The sequence below is a fragment of the Echiichthys vipera genome (genome assembly GCF_963691815.1).
Source record: "Echiichthys vipera genome assembly, chromosome: 13".
NCBI classification, from domain to species: Eukaryota; Metazoa; Chordata; class Actinopteri; order Perciformes; family Trachinidae; genus Echiichthys; species Echiichthys vipera.
The window spans coordinates 1,401,087-1,414,822 of NC_139838.1; the positions used below are offsets into that span (position 1 = coordinate 1,401,087).

The 13,736-nt window shown below is 41.3% G+C and overlaps 1 protein-coding gene across 2 annotated transcripts in view; it reads left to right on the forward strand.

Annotated features, from left to right (window-relative positions):
• The window catches only part of arhgef2a (Rho guanine nucleotide exchange factor (GEF) 2a), a 159,131-nt gene that overhangs the window by 113,025 nt on the left and 32,370 nt on the right, over positions 1-13,736 (forward strand). For both annotated transcript variants that reach the window (XM_083925466.1, XM_083925467.1), the window contains 4 exons: positions 7,538-7,726; positions 11,366-11,452; positions 12,452-12,498; positions 13,383-13,418. In XM_083925466.1, the coding sequence (XP_083781592.1) occupies positions 7,538-7,726; positions 11,366-11,452; positions 12,452-12,498; positions 13,383-13,418 (359 nt within the window). The remainder of the gene's footprint in view (positions 1-7,537; positions 7,727-11,365; positions 11,453-12,451; positions 12,499-13,382; positions 13,419-13,736) is intronic.

Genomic DNA, 13,736 nt, shown 5'->3' on the forward strand with positions numbered 1-13,736 from the left:
ATTTTGACACAGGGTGTCACAAATGGTAACTGGGTAAACACAGTGGCCTGGGACCCAACTGCAGACACGAATGCTAGAGTCAGTTTTAAAGGTTTTAATAAAAACAACTCCAACTTAAGTGCACAGTGAAGCCCTCTTCAAAGGTCCGTTCATCCAGTCATGAGTGGGAAAGAATGGCCACGGGGAATGAGCACAGGTGGGTGGTAAGCTGGGAGACAGGCTGGGAGACAGGCAGGCAGGCAGGCAGACTGGCAGGCAGGTCGACAGGGAAACCGGCAACTGGAGCAAAAAGCACAAAGAACAGGTTCACGGAGGAGTGAGAGGAAAAAACATCGAAGCACAGATGAAGCCAGGGTCTGTTACACGCTACCGCTCTTGCTGAAAGATTTCAAGGTCCATCCTTATATACAGGAAGGGAGGTAACTGGCGCCAACGAGGTCCACCTGGAACAGCCTGCCCGGGGAAAACCACACCTCCAGCTTGCAACAGAGAGGGAAGACACATACAGGGAATCACAGACAGAGGGAGACAAATACAGAGACAAAAGGGGAGAGAAGGACTGCCAAGATGGAATCATGACATAGGGGTTTTTTGTTGCCTTTAAAAGTGTGTCCCCATACCTCTGCACAGTATTGCTGGTGTGGAGAGACTAGTGCTCAATACAACAGATAAAGTGCTTTCTGATGTATTAGTTGTTGTGCTTTCCAAAGTATGGACACACTCCTGGCTAGCTTACTTTTTAAAGGTCTCATGTATGGCTTCCAATTTAACATGTCATCTATAAGAACTCCCAGCACCTTGTTCTTACTAACCTTTTCAATATTCACTCCATTAACGAATGATAACACTCTTGTTGCATTTATTCAGTATTCAGTATAAAGTATAAACAGCTTTGGACCCAGGACTGACCCCTGTGGGACCCCATACACTATGGCCAAGCAAGTTGATGTGTTATCACCTAATTTAACTAATTTAGTTCTCTGGTGTAGGTAGCGCTTGACCCAATCCAGTACTATATCTCTAATACCATATCTCTCCAGTTTACCTGTCAAAATATCATGGTTAATGGTGTCATCTGCTTTTTTCAGATCAATGAAAATTCCAATTGAGTGTATTTTTTTGGTCTATAGCAACAGAAACGATTTGCACAGACTCAGTTAAAGCTAGAGCAGTAGAGTGGTTTCTTCTGAATCCATATTGGTTGTCATATAGCAGATTGTGTTTGTTGATGAAATTGTCTAGCCTATTGTTAAATAGTTTCTCTAGAATATTTGATAGTTGTTGCAGTATTGAGACTGGTCTGTAATTAGTAAAATCGTGTATGTTTCCTTTCTTGAACATTGGAACCACTTTGGACACTTTCATTTGGGTGAAAATGCGATTTCCATGTTATCTTCCTTCATGTTGTGTTCCTTGAAGTAGGGAGGTAGTAGGTTTTGTATTTTTATTCTTGAACACATTGTTTAGTATGTCCCATAGTTTTTTGGTATGGTTCCTGTTTTCCACGAATAGATTACTGTAATATTCTTTCTTGCGATAATTTAGTTTGTTTCTGTACCATTTTTATCTCTTTTCTGACTGATCCTTCCTGAATTTTATGAACCGTTTTTACAGAGTGTTGTCAATGTTTTTGTGAGCCATGGTTTCCCCTCCTTATTCTGATTCGTGTGTCTTTTTACTACAGGACAGTGTCTGTCATATAGCGTTTTAAATATTTACAAAAAGGAATCATATGCACCATTCACCTATTTAATTGAAAACATTGTTCCAGTTTTGCCTCAGTAGTTCATTCTTCAGTGTATTTATTCTTTATTCAGTCCTGACCCTTATATATGTGTTTTTGCTCTATGTCTTTCTCACAGTGTGTTTTCCAGTCATATATAACAAGGATTGGTAGGTGGTCACTTATATCATTTATTAGTAGTTGTTATGTCATTCCCTAAAATATTAGTGAAAATATTATCGATTAGATTAGCACCGTGTGTTGTGATTCTGCTAGGTCGTGTAATGAGAGCTTGTAAGCCCATCGAATACATTATATTAGTGAATTCATCAATCGTCATATTTTGTTTTGATTTGTTTTTTGAATCCGTTGCTCTGTAAACAGTTTACAAATATATGTTTACATTTCTTCACACACATTTCAGTTGTCACACATTCCATTAAGTGCTCAACAGCTTTAGACATACTGTATGTTGTACGGTCTCATACTAAATGTTATTGTCAATGAACAGGGTCACTCCTCCCCCACCTTTGTTTCTCCTGTTAACACAAACAAGCTTATATCCATCCAGGAAAAAATCTAATCCTTTATCTTCTTCCTTTGAAGTGATGTAGGTATGCCTTGATGTGCTCGAAGTTGGTGTATAGACTCCTGCTATTAAAGTGAATTGGAGACAATTTCCCATCCATCTCGATGCTCTCATTGTATTGATCTTCTGTGTAGTACTGGCATTTCTCAGTCATGTTACAGTAAAAGTGATCATCTGGGCCAGCCAGGAACTCAGACACCTGCTTCTCCCCAGATTTGATATCTAAGTCTTCAGTCACCCACGGCCGGTTGCTCGTAGCCGCAGCCGCCCTCGCGTAGGACTGATGCTTAATCTTGAGGCAAGTCACAATCAAGTCGTTGAGTCTTCTTTGCTGGTCCAGCTCCTCCACTCTGTTCCCCAGCTCCTTTAGCAGCTGGTGCATTCTCTTCCTGGAGCAGTTTTATTTCAGCCATAACTTTATCTCTTTCAATTTGCTTTTCAGCTCGCCTTTCAGCGCCTTCAGATTTTCGGTCATGATTTCCTTCTCTTCCTCTCTCATCACTGCCATGCTTTTGTTCATAGCGCAGTGGAGTTAAGGTTTACCCATTTTCTCTGTGAAATATATATCGGATATGAAACACCTGAGGTCACACAGTCACATCCTGGGAAGAGAAATATGTGTTGGACTTTGATTATATTGTTATATACCTCTCCCTCGAACTGTAAAAAAAACGGATTGGGGCAAGAGCTACTCGTAAGCCCCGGAGCACACTCCCGTTGCGGCGAAAAACATAGTTTTATAATACTTATTGTGTTGTTCTGCCTGTGTTGGTTTGGCTGGGAATCCAAAACTAAAATTAAACTGAAATTAGTAGACTGGTAGCTCTGCTACATATACATCACTGTTAAGAATATTTTTGGGAAATACAAGGGTCTGACTGATACAGACAGTCAAATTGGGGTTAATATACACGCAAACACTCCGGCGTGGTGCTTTCCTCTGGTCATTCTCCAGGTAGATCGGGACTCCAAATCCATCAATGTTTCATATACAGTCTGGGTCAGTGTCTTAAAGCCACGTCTCCATAAAAGCCATCACACAAACATCTTTAAACCCATTCATACATGACACACACATTTGCAGTTCATCAGTCTTATTTTTTAGAGATTGGGCATTAGCCGGGACTATTTACGTTAAAGGGAGACGTTTCTTCTTGGTTAACTTTCTTAACCGCTGCCGAACACCGCCCCTCTTCACTCTTTTCCTACATTTTCCACCATGAGATCTGAAACTCTGTATGTCACAGTCAGAAGTGTCTTCGCCCCTGCTAAAAACAAGTTTGCAGCTTGATCCACTGCGATATTGTATGACTGAAAGCCAAGAAGAAATTCCCGAGTGTATTGGATCCTATTTGCATGAGGCTTGACAAACAGGCCCAAAGCGAGGTCCAGCGCAATTGCCAGGAGTAGTAGGAATTGTATCTCCATCATGATACGGGGCAGACGAGAGAGTTGTTAAACCAAATTGAACGCAGGTGAACAACTTCTAAACATTTATAGGTTTAAAAACCAGTAAGGGAGGAAACAAAAATGCCACAAGCCACAAGCGAATGCCTGCTGCCGGCAGGTGTATAGGTGGGGTCAGGGCAGGACTGTTGTCATGCGTGAGAAATTTGGGGCTCTCATGATAAATGTCCATAAATAAATAAATAAAGCATCCGTTCAAATGAGGCTATTGATTTTCTGTGGGGCAATTTAATTAGCATAACAGAGCTAACAGGCTGTGTTCCTAAACCATCTGTTGGTACAGTCGATCAAAGAGCAAACCATATTGTCACTTATGGTAACACCACCACATGAATGAATGAACACAGTCCAGGTCGAGATGACGAAGTTAGCATGCTAATCCTGACAACTAGCCTCCAAGGTGAAGTGAGGGCCAGAAGTTACTTTATGTTTGGTTGCGAAAGGCCTTACTTTGACGCAATGCCATGGCCATGATTAAGCCTCCAAAAAGGCAATTAATTTGTCATAATAATAATAATTCTTACAATAACAATAGGGCCTTCGCTGGACCGAAGTTGTTTAATTATTCATTGTGGCTGTTAGGAGAAGGGGTTTTTTTCCCCTAACCAGCAGTGACTTCTAGCAGTTACCTTTTTTGTTTATCATGTAGATAGGAAATTATTTGAAAGTTGTTGTTGACTTACTTCAACCTGTTTCCCCAATTTAGTTTTGAGTGGATTCTGGTTTGTTGCTGGTTTGTGCCAATGTCCCAGACAAATGGGAAAAATTCCTGTAAAATATTATATTGAGCTGAGATGCCCTATTATGGTAGTTTTCATGGTCATGTTTGTATTTTTCAGGTCAACTACAATAGATTTACATGCTTTAATCCTAAAAAAAAACACATTATATTTCCCATATTGTCCATTGCTGCAGCAGATAGACAAGTCCATTCACAGGACCGACAGTATTAAATGAGAAAAGAAATAAAAAGAAAAGATAAAATAAAACATTTGTTATTTCACAGCCCTGTAGAAATAGACTGCAGTACTGTCAGTTGGGATTGGCTCAAGTCCTCCAGGAACCCTTTAGGGACAAGTGGTTGAAGATGATGGATGATGGATGGATGTTATTTCACAATTTTTGCTATTTAAAGATGCAGTCGTAAATTTTCTTTGATGATATTCACTGAAACTGACACAATGCTCCTATAGAACAGCATAAATCAACCAGTTTTGAAAAAAAAAATGTGCCTCTACAACCACCTAGATCCTGTTATTTGTTTTGCAAAAATCCACCGCGTTCGGTTCATTTTGTCCACTTTCAGTCACAGTCCTTGCACACGCCACAGATCCCCCCTCCCCCCATTTGTCATCTCAGAAGTATGAAAAGTTATGCAATAATAATAATTAACAATGTCTCACAGCACATGAAAAACGCCAACTTTAAAAACTATATCCAGGATGTTAGATACCAACAGCCAACTGAAGAACACAGTGCAAACCAACAGCTTATGTCGTCTACCAACGGATGATCACGTGCATTCATCCTCAAATTACAAATAAATTAAATTGGGGTTATCTGTAATTATAAAAATGAAATGTGTTCTATATAAAGTTTACTCAGCAAATACACGTAGATATACGGTTGTATCTGAAAAAAGAAACTATATTATGTAAAAAATAACAGCTAAGCAAAGGCATTTAAATATACTCTGTGCCACATTAACACTAGCTAAAGTGCCCATTTTGGTGGACAAATAGATTGATTTAAAACATGTGTAAACAAAGATGAAGTTCACAGACAACAGGGCAGTCATGTTCCATCTAACCCCCATGTTAAAAGGCCATTTTCACAGCATAATTAAACCTATTTAAGGCCTGGTACAAAAAAACCATTCTAGTCTTTATGTTTAGGTCATATCTCCATGATAACACTGAGGGGAGTGATTTTCTTTTGGACCAGGCTAGTTTTTATTTTATTGGAGGTTAAAGTTTATGAATATTAAGGGTCGTGGTCCCTTGAGTGACAGCTAGCCGCTGGCCCTCACTTCTTCTTGGAGGCTAGTTGTCTGGATTAGCACCATTAGCATGCTAACTCCGTCATCTCGACCTGGACTGCGTTCATTCATTCATGTGGTGGTGCTACCATCAATGACAAGATGGTTTGCTCTTTGATCGACTGTACCAACAGATTGTTTAGGAACACAGCCTGTTAGCTCTGTTATGCTAATTAAATTGCCCCACTTGCACCATGACTTGCAATACAGCCTACGATCCATGGCACATACACTAGATGCTAATCTGAAGCACCGGGTTCCCCTGGTGGTGGCTGAAGGATGTAACATGACTGTTTAATTCTAAGAAATGTTTTTGTGGAGCAACTCCGTTTTACAGATCTGTCGATTAAATCAACTAATTGTTTGGGCGACAAAATTATATGAGTGTATGTCAATAAACACATTATTTAATCAGGGACAGTCATAGTTTTGTCTTTAAATATGCTGACATGGCTGTACCATACATCCCGTTATATTTTTCACAATGAGGGCCATCTGTCAGGTTGTCAGATTATAACACTGGAGATGATCTACTGTAACTATGTTTTTCCAATCCTGTTTGTGAAAGTACTGATAACATCATCTTCACTTCGCGTGTACATGTGTGTGGAGAGGTTACGTTGAACACGTACTATGCCGACTGCTCGCAGAGCAGCTGCCAGGCGTGAGAGCAATGCCATAGTGGTGCGAATGCGCAGTGGAAATCTGCTGAATAAATGTTATTCATGGTGCTGCTGCCTTGTTAGGTGCACGCATGCATGCCTCCCTTTGCGTGTCAATGTCTTTTTGAAAGGCTGAACGCCAACAAATGTGGATTGAATCAGAATATTTGGTGGAAAAAAATGTGTTGATCTGTCTTTTGTCAAACATTTTTTTGCTTTTGGATATGTTTGAATCACACAAGTCAGAAACAATCCTTATTTATTAGTTAGTTATGTCTTATTTGCGTGTAGTATTTGGCAGCCAGTAAGCAGCCTAGTAGTGTGCGATCTGCGCTAGGGTACAGCAGCAGAAAAAAAATTTGACGTCTATCATTCATTCATTCATTCATCCAGTTGGCAGCCCCACCTACTTAAAACAATCTTCCCGCGTGCTTGACCAGGATGATTGGGGCTGTGAGGGTTGGTGTTTTACAGTCTATTGGCATGGTACTGTGTTGAATATCAGTTTAAATTATGATTAAAAAAATGATAAAGGCTGGCTGCCTACACTTAACTCCCGGTTGGTGTGTTTTCCACTAGACTAAAACGTGAGTGCCTGCATTTTACTAGGCCTCCCGTGTCAGTCTCAATCCTTTAAAAAATCCTGTTCCTGTTAAAAAAATTTGGTCGGGGGAGTGTGCTTTCCTTAAATCCTGTCAACCGATTTCAAGCATACGGCGCCCCCTAGTGTCAACAGTTAACAGCCACCCTTTCCTTTAGTTAGTGACCATGGTGTTAGTGTGATGATACATCCTGTGGTGTCTCTGTTTAGTAAACACAGCATGCATTGGCACCTTGGAGCAAATATATGCATGTGTGTGTTAGGTGCGTGTATTACGTCTGAATGTTAAATGCGCAGAGGTGTGTTAGGAGTGAGTATATATGTCAGGTGACAGTATATGGGTGTTGGGTGCTCCTTAGATGTGAGAATTGGTTCAAATTAGCAGGATCTGTCGCCGTGTGTTATATTATATTTGTGTTGCATGCCTGATTCATTATTGCTCACCCACCACCCACAGCTGACCTGCAGCAGAAGGACCGGGAAATGCTGGAGCTCCTGCAGGAAAGGGTGACTCTATTCTGTGAGCTGGCAGAGGTGACAAGTGGTCAGCATGACCTACAGCCTCCCATCACTCGTTACTTGTTTAGGGCTGACACACCCCAAGCTCCCCGTGCAGAGAAACTCCTGCTGGATGCCACAGCTGAAGGTAACACACATTTTATGTCCATTAAAAATAAATGTCCTTTATTAGTTTGCAAAGAAGGTAGTATGCACATCCAGCACCAACTGTACAGGTTTTAGGACATACAGTTTAACTGCACTTGTTTCCAGTTAGAGACCAGTTGGTATGTAAGGTCAACATGAAGCAATTCAGTGTCGTCTGATTTGACAGCACAGGACTTGAAATGAAACATATATAAATATAAAACCTGGGGCAGAATGGACAATGTAAAGTCATGTTACAACAGTTTACTGTTTGATGGCGAAACATACAATTTGCCCACCTCGCCAGGGCAACCCCGTTCCAGTAAAACACAAATGCTTCACAATTTGCTTCACAATCATGAAGGTCTTGTGATTCTGCTGACCACATGTGAGATGGATCTGTTGAGGATTATACTAACAAGATATGACATTAATCCAATAATCTCTCTAGGAGGATTTTTAAATAGTTAACATTAAATACATGAAAACCACACAAAATTCAAATTCATTTTTGACCTGTGTGCCAATTTCTGTGAGCCCTTATGCATCCTAAGCCCAATGTCAAGTCAAAGTCAGCTTTATTGTCAATTCTTCACATGAACTTGACATACAAGGAAATCGAAATTTTGTTTCTCCCTCTCCCAAGCGTAGATTAGACAAGACAAAGACACAATTAGTAAAGTGCAAGACAAAATGGTAAGTGACACAACATGAATTATATAACTGCTATAGTAACAACAAAGATTACAATAGTAATAATAAAAATAGTAATAAAGTGCAGATGGTGGCATAATAGAGCAAAACGATTGATAGCAGCAGGTCTATATGTGCAATTTGCAAAGTCATTTAATTTTCTGTGTGTCTGTTATGAGTTCAGGATGTCTCTTGGAGAGCGGATTGGTCTGTGTGGCCTCTCTGGAAGTTAACAACAATCTCCTTCGTCTTGCTGACATTTAGCAGGAGGTTATTGTTCCTACACCACGTGGTCAGGAGGTCTACCTCTTTCCTGTAGTGTGTCTTGTCGCCCTTGGTGATGAGACCCACCAGAGTTGTGTTGTCCGCAAACTTTATGAGTTGATTGGTGCTGTGAGTTGGTGTGCAGTCGTGTGTCAGTAGGGTGAAGAGCAGAGGACTGAGCATGCAGCCTTGTGGGGCCCCTGTGCTCAGGGTGATGGCGCTGGAGGTGTTGTTTCCAACACGTACTGCTTGTGGCCTATCACTGAGGAAGTCGAGCAGCCAGTTGCAGAGTGAAGTGCTGAGGCTCAGCTTGTCCAGTTTGCAGATGAGCTGTTGTGGTATTATGGTATTAAATGCTGACCTGAAGTCTATGAACAGCATTCTCACAGATGAGTCTTTCTGTTCCAGGTGGGTGAGGGCCGGGTGGAGGGCAGAGCAAATTGCATCCTCCTGTGGATCGTTTACCCTGTATGCAAACTGGAAGGGGTCCAAGGTGGGAGGGAGGATGGCTTTGATGTGTGACTGGACTAGCCGTTCGAAGCTCTTCATGATGATGGGTGTCAGTGCCACAGGACAGTAGTCGTTGTAGCAGGATGGGGATGATGTCTTTGGCACACTTATAATGGTGGCGGCTTTGACGCATGATGGGACAATGGCTTGCTTCAGGGAGGTGTTAAAGATGTCGGTGAAGACATCCTTCAGTTCCTCTGCACAGTCTTTCAGTACCCTACCAGGGATGTTGTCTGGGCCTGTTGCTTTCCGTGCGGATGGTAGAGAGTGTCCTCTTTACGCTGGCGGCAGACAGGCACAGAGTCTGGTCACGTGTTGTTTTGTGCATCGAAGCGTGCAAAGAAGCTGTTCAGGTTGTTGAGCAGAGAGGTGTTATTCTCGCAGCTCTTTGGTGTGGGCTTATAGTCCGTGATAGCTTGAATGCCTTGCCATAGGCACCGTGCATTTTTGCTGTCTTTGAGGTGGGATGTTATTATGTGTGTGTGATCCTGTTTTGCCTTTCTGATGCCCCGGGAAAGATTGGCTCTTGCTGTTCTCAAGCCAGATTCGTCTCCAGCTCTGAAGGCCTTGTCTCTGGCCCTCAACAGCCTGTGGACATCCCCCGTCAACCATGGCTTTTGGTTTGCCAGAGTGACAATGTCCTTGGTGTGGGTCACATCATCATTGCACTTGGCTATGTAGGAGGTCACAGTGTTTGTGTACTCCTCAATGTCTGTATTGTTGTTGTAAGTGGCTGCCTGTTTGAACATCTCCCAGTCTGTGGTGTCAAAGCAGTCTTGAAGAGCTGAGGAGGCTCCCTCTGGCCACACTCTAATCCGCTTCAGAACCGGTTTGATGGCTTTCACTGTTTGTCTGTATGCTGGCATTAGCATAACAGTAAGGTGGTCAGATAGGCCTGTTGGAGGGTGGCTTTTAAAAAAAAAAATGTAATATATGCCAGTACGCAGTAGAATAATAATAATAATAATAATTTCTTTAAAAACAATAGGTTTCCTGGTACTTTCTTCCTCAGACCCTAATAGAAGAATACATTTAATTTTTAAATATAAATTTAAAAAAATAAATAAAATCAAATTAAAATAAATTAAAGTAAATAAAAATGGGGATTTATACAAAACTAAATAAATAAAGAATCCAATTAAAACATAAATATCCATTTATGTCACATTTTAAAAAGTAGTTGATGCCTACATATTGTTTTAATATTTTGGTGAATTTAATGGTGTATTAATTTATCGATCATGTCATTTATTTATGTATTTATTTTTTATCTGGCAGGTTCAGTCCTCCATAGATGTCCCCTTTATGGCTATTGTGTTGTATAAGAAACACAGTAGTAAAAACTCTTTCCACTGAAAGTAATCTAGGTAGCTAAAATATCCCAAAATCAGTGGCGATTGCTCTTTTGCACAGTCACAGGCGGTCACACTTCACAGTAGCCTGGCGCAGCAGCTCCAGCTGGGCCAAGGCCATTTAAGCAGCCTAGCTCTGCTGGCCATTGAGAGGACACTGGTCAAGTCCCTGGAAAAGACGCCTAGTTGGTATGACAAGGTCACAGATCATTTTCTTGAAAAGAAAGGAAGGGTAGAATTTACAATAAACAAACACATTTATGATTTAGGCTGGAAAAAATAGCCTCCCCTCCTTGAAAGACCAGCAGCCACCGCTGCTCAAAGTGTATAGCAAAGCAAAGTACAGTTCTAATATATAAACATATTTTGTAGGTTACCTTCTAATGAAGCCAACCGAACCACATCGACAGCAAAGAGCAGAAGTGTAATTCTGAGGTTCCCAAACCGGACATTCTCCTACCCACAGCTGCGCCTTGAGATCCTGGCCAGAAAAATGATCTGCCTGAGGCCTCCATCGACTAGGAACATGCTTGACTTTGTGCCAAGTATACAAACACAGAGCAAATGGCTTATAGGAATGACCCAGGTACCCCATGTTCCCGTAGTACCCCCACAGGACACCCAGAGGGACGAGGTTGTTAGCCTTCCCCAAGTCCACAAAGAACATTTACTGTATGGGCACACTCCCATGACTCCCCTAGCCCTCCAATGGTAAAGTGCTGGTCCATCGTTCCACGTCCAGGACGGATCTGCATTGCTCCTTGTGTCTTAGTAAATAGGAGAATATAAATAGTTATATTGGTGTGTGTGTGTTTCCACAGTTGACAGGTTGATTGAGCTTCTTCTGGGTTCCAGTGTGGACATCCATCTTCCATGCCACCACAACTCCATGGAGCTAGTAGAAACCAGTGAGTCATACATAGGCCTACAGAACACACTTTATTATCAGTAATATAATCAGTTTTACAGACATAAAACTCTCTTTGGAAAGATGTGATATTAATGAGGTTTCCCTCCAAAATGACAAATAAGAATATGATCATCACACTAAAGAGCAGATTCATGAACATGAGAGCACAGGGTGTGAGGATGGGACACATCAGCAGCAGGTGGACATCATACAATGCCTGGATGGTAATGCCTGGTCCAAGCTGGTCAAAGCCTCATATTTCTACAATGCTGCAGTGCTGTGTTCCCCATTGTTTCAACAGATCTGAGTAAGAGAAACTACGGAATTGACATTTTACAGTTTGCCTATTGATGAAAAGGTTGTTAGGGTGTTACATCAGATGAAAAGACCAAAGAGCTGACTAAAAGAGTGCACTTACTAGCCTCATGGTTTCACATTCCATAGATAAAATCAATAGTGCAATAGTGATTTCTTTGACATATGGAAACATAAATTGAAGATAAATATATGAACAAACAAAAATGCATATTGATATGGCTAACATAGCCATATCAACATGGAGTAAAGTTGTTTAAAAGGTGATTAAAGGGTTATAACAAAGCAAGAATAATGATTACTATAAAGAGTATAAAATCATATATGAACAAATACAAATGCAAACTGTGCAAGGGCTAACATAGCTATTAACTGACTGACAGTCGAGCAGCCTAATGACAGAATGCAGGATGCAGGTGCACATTCAATCAGTCAATGTCACCACCATAGCTGGGAGAAGTTTACTAGCCCTATGACCTGGACTGGCCCGACACTTGTTCAGACTGTCTGTGGAGCAGGAAAGAGACAGCTGTCTGCCACTGAACATACTCCTCTGCCTCATTAAAGTGCACATAACTTCCTATCCCCTTTTTCTTTGCTGTGTAAAATAGTGAGATATTCATTACAATAACAGTTTTGTTTTTTCGAACACTGAGTGACTGCTGTGCTTGTCTCTCCTCAGGTGATCAGGTGCTGGTCAACGGAAACCATGAGTTCTTTGCAGCCAAGGTGAGCTGGGGGTCAAGTCAGAAGATGTCTGTTTATTTTGACAGACTGTATGTCATTGTAGAATGCAGCACAAAAGTGCAAAACTGTTAAAACCAAGTGTCAATATCTGGGTCTGAGAAATAAAACCAATGTGTTAGTTCCAAAAACTTCAGTTTATCATCCACTTGCAGCTTGCTCCAAAAAGGAATCACTTCCCATAGATCTCCATGATAAAAATCCCAACTTTAATGCAGAAAAGAACACTGCCTGGTTAAAAAAATTGCTAATTTCCCTGTTCATGATAACTTTACTGGGTTGAGTTTTTTCATAAACCACCTGTTAAAAACATTTGAACGGTTAAAGTTCTGCATAATTACGGGCTGGGTGCTCTCACAGGATGCGAGACTGTAGGCGTTGTTCATTCTGCCTCAGCTCGCTTTGCTATTTTTGGATTAGCAGAGAGTTTCTAGCAGGGTTCCTACGCAGTATGGAAAAGTAGTGAATTAAACTTGAGTAATTTCCACGTCTGGATAAGTTGGAAAAATGTTTCTATTGTTTCCAGACTATTATCTCACTTTCTAAATTAAAACATATTAATATACACTAATTAAAACAAGTTTACTAACAAAACGCATCATGGAAAATGTGTAGGAACCATAGGAACCCTGTACTAGGCAACGTCAGGCACTGCCAAGTTTGCCAAGTCCTTCTTCCAAGACAATCAGTCAGGCATGGTGTCATTTACTACTTGAGCGTGATACCTGCACCGGACTGAAACCCACAACCAGTCACATTAGGCATGACCATATGCCCAGACAAGATGTACAATTGGCTAATTATTGTATTGGGTTCAAATATGACCTCATTGTGGTGATACTCTCTATGTTTGTGGGACATTTTTAAAGGATTGCATGAGGAGTCAAGACAAGCCACTGCCTACAGTAAGTAAGAGGGTTCCTCAAAGTGTGTGTGTGTGTGTGTGTGTATGTGCGTGTGCGTGAAAGTGTGTGTGCGTGCGAGTGTGTGTGCGTGCGAGTGTGTGTGCATGCGAGTGTGGCCCTACGTGTGTATGGGATTCCATCCGTGTCTTTTAGAGAAAATGCATGCACAGCAGCGTGTACTTGCCCGTGTGATTAATAGAACAATTTGTTACATGTGCGTGTGCGTTGTTACGTGTGCGCAAACTTCATCACACGTAACAAGAAGCAGCGTGCTACACTAAGAGCATGTGGTCGTCCGTCTGTCACTGTTTCACTGAT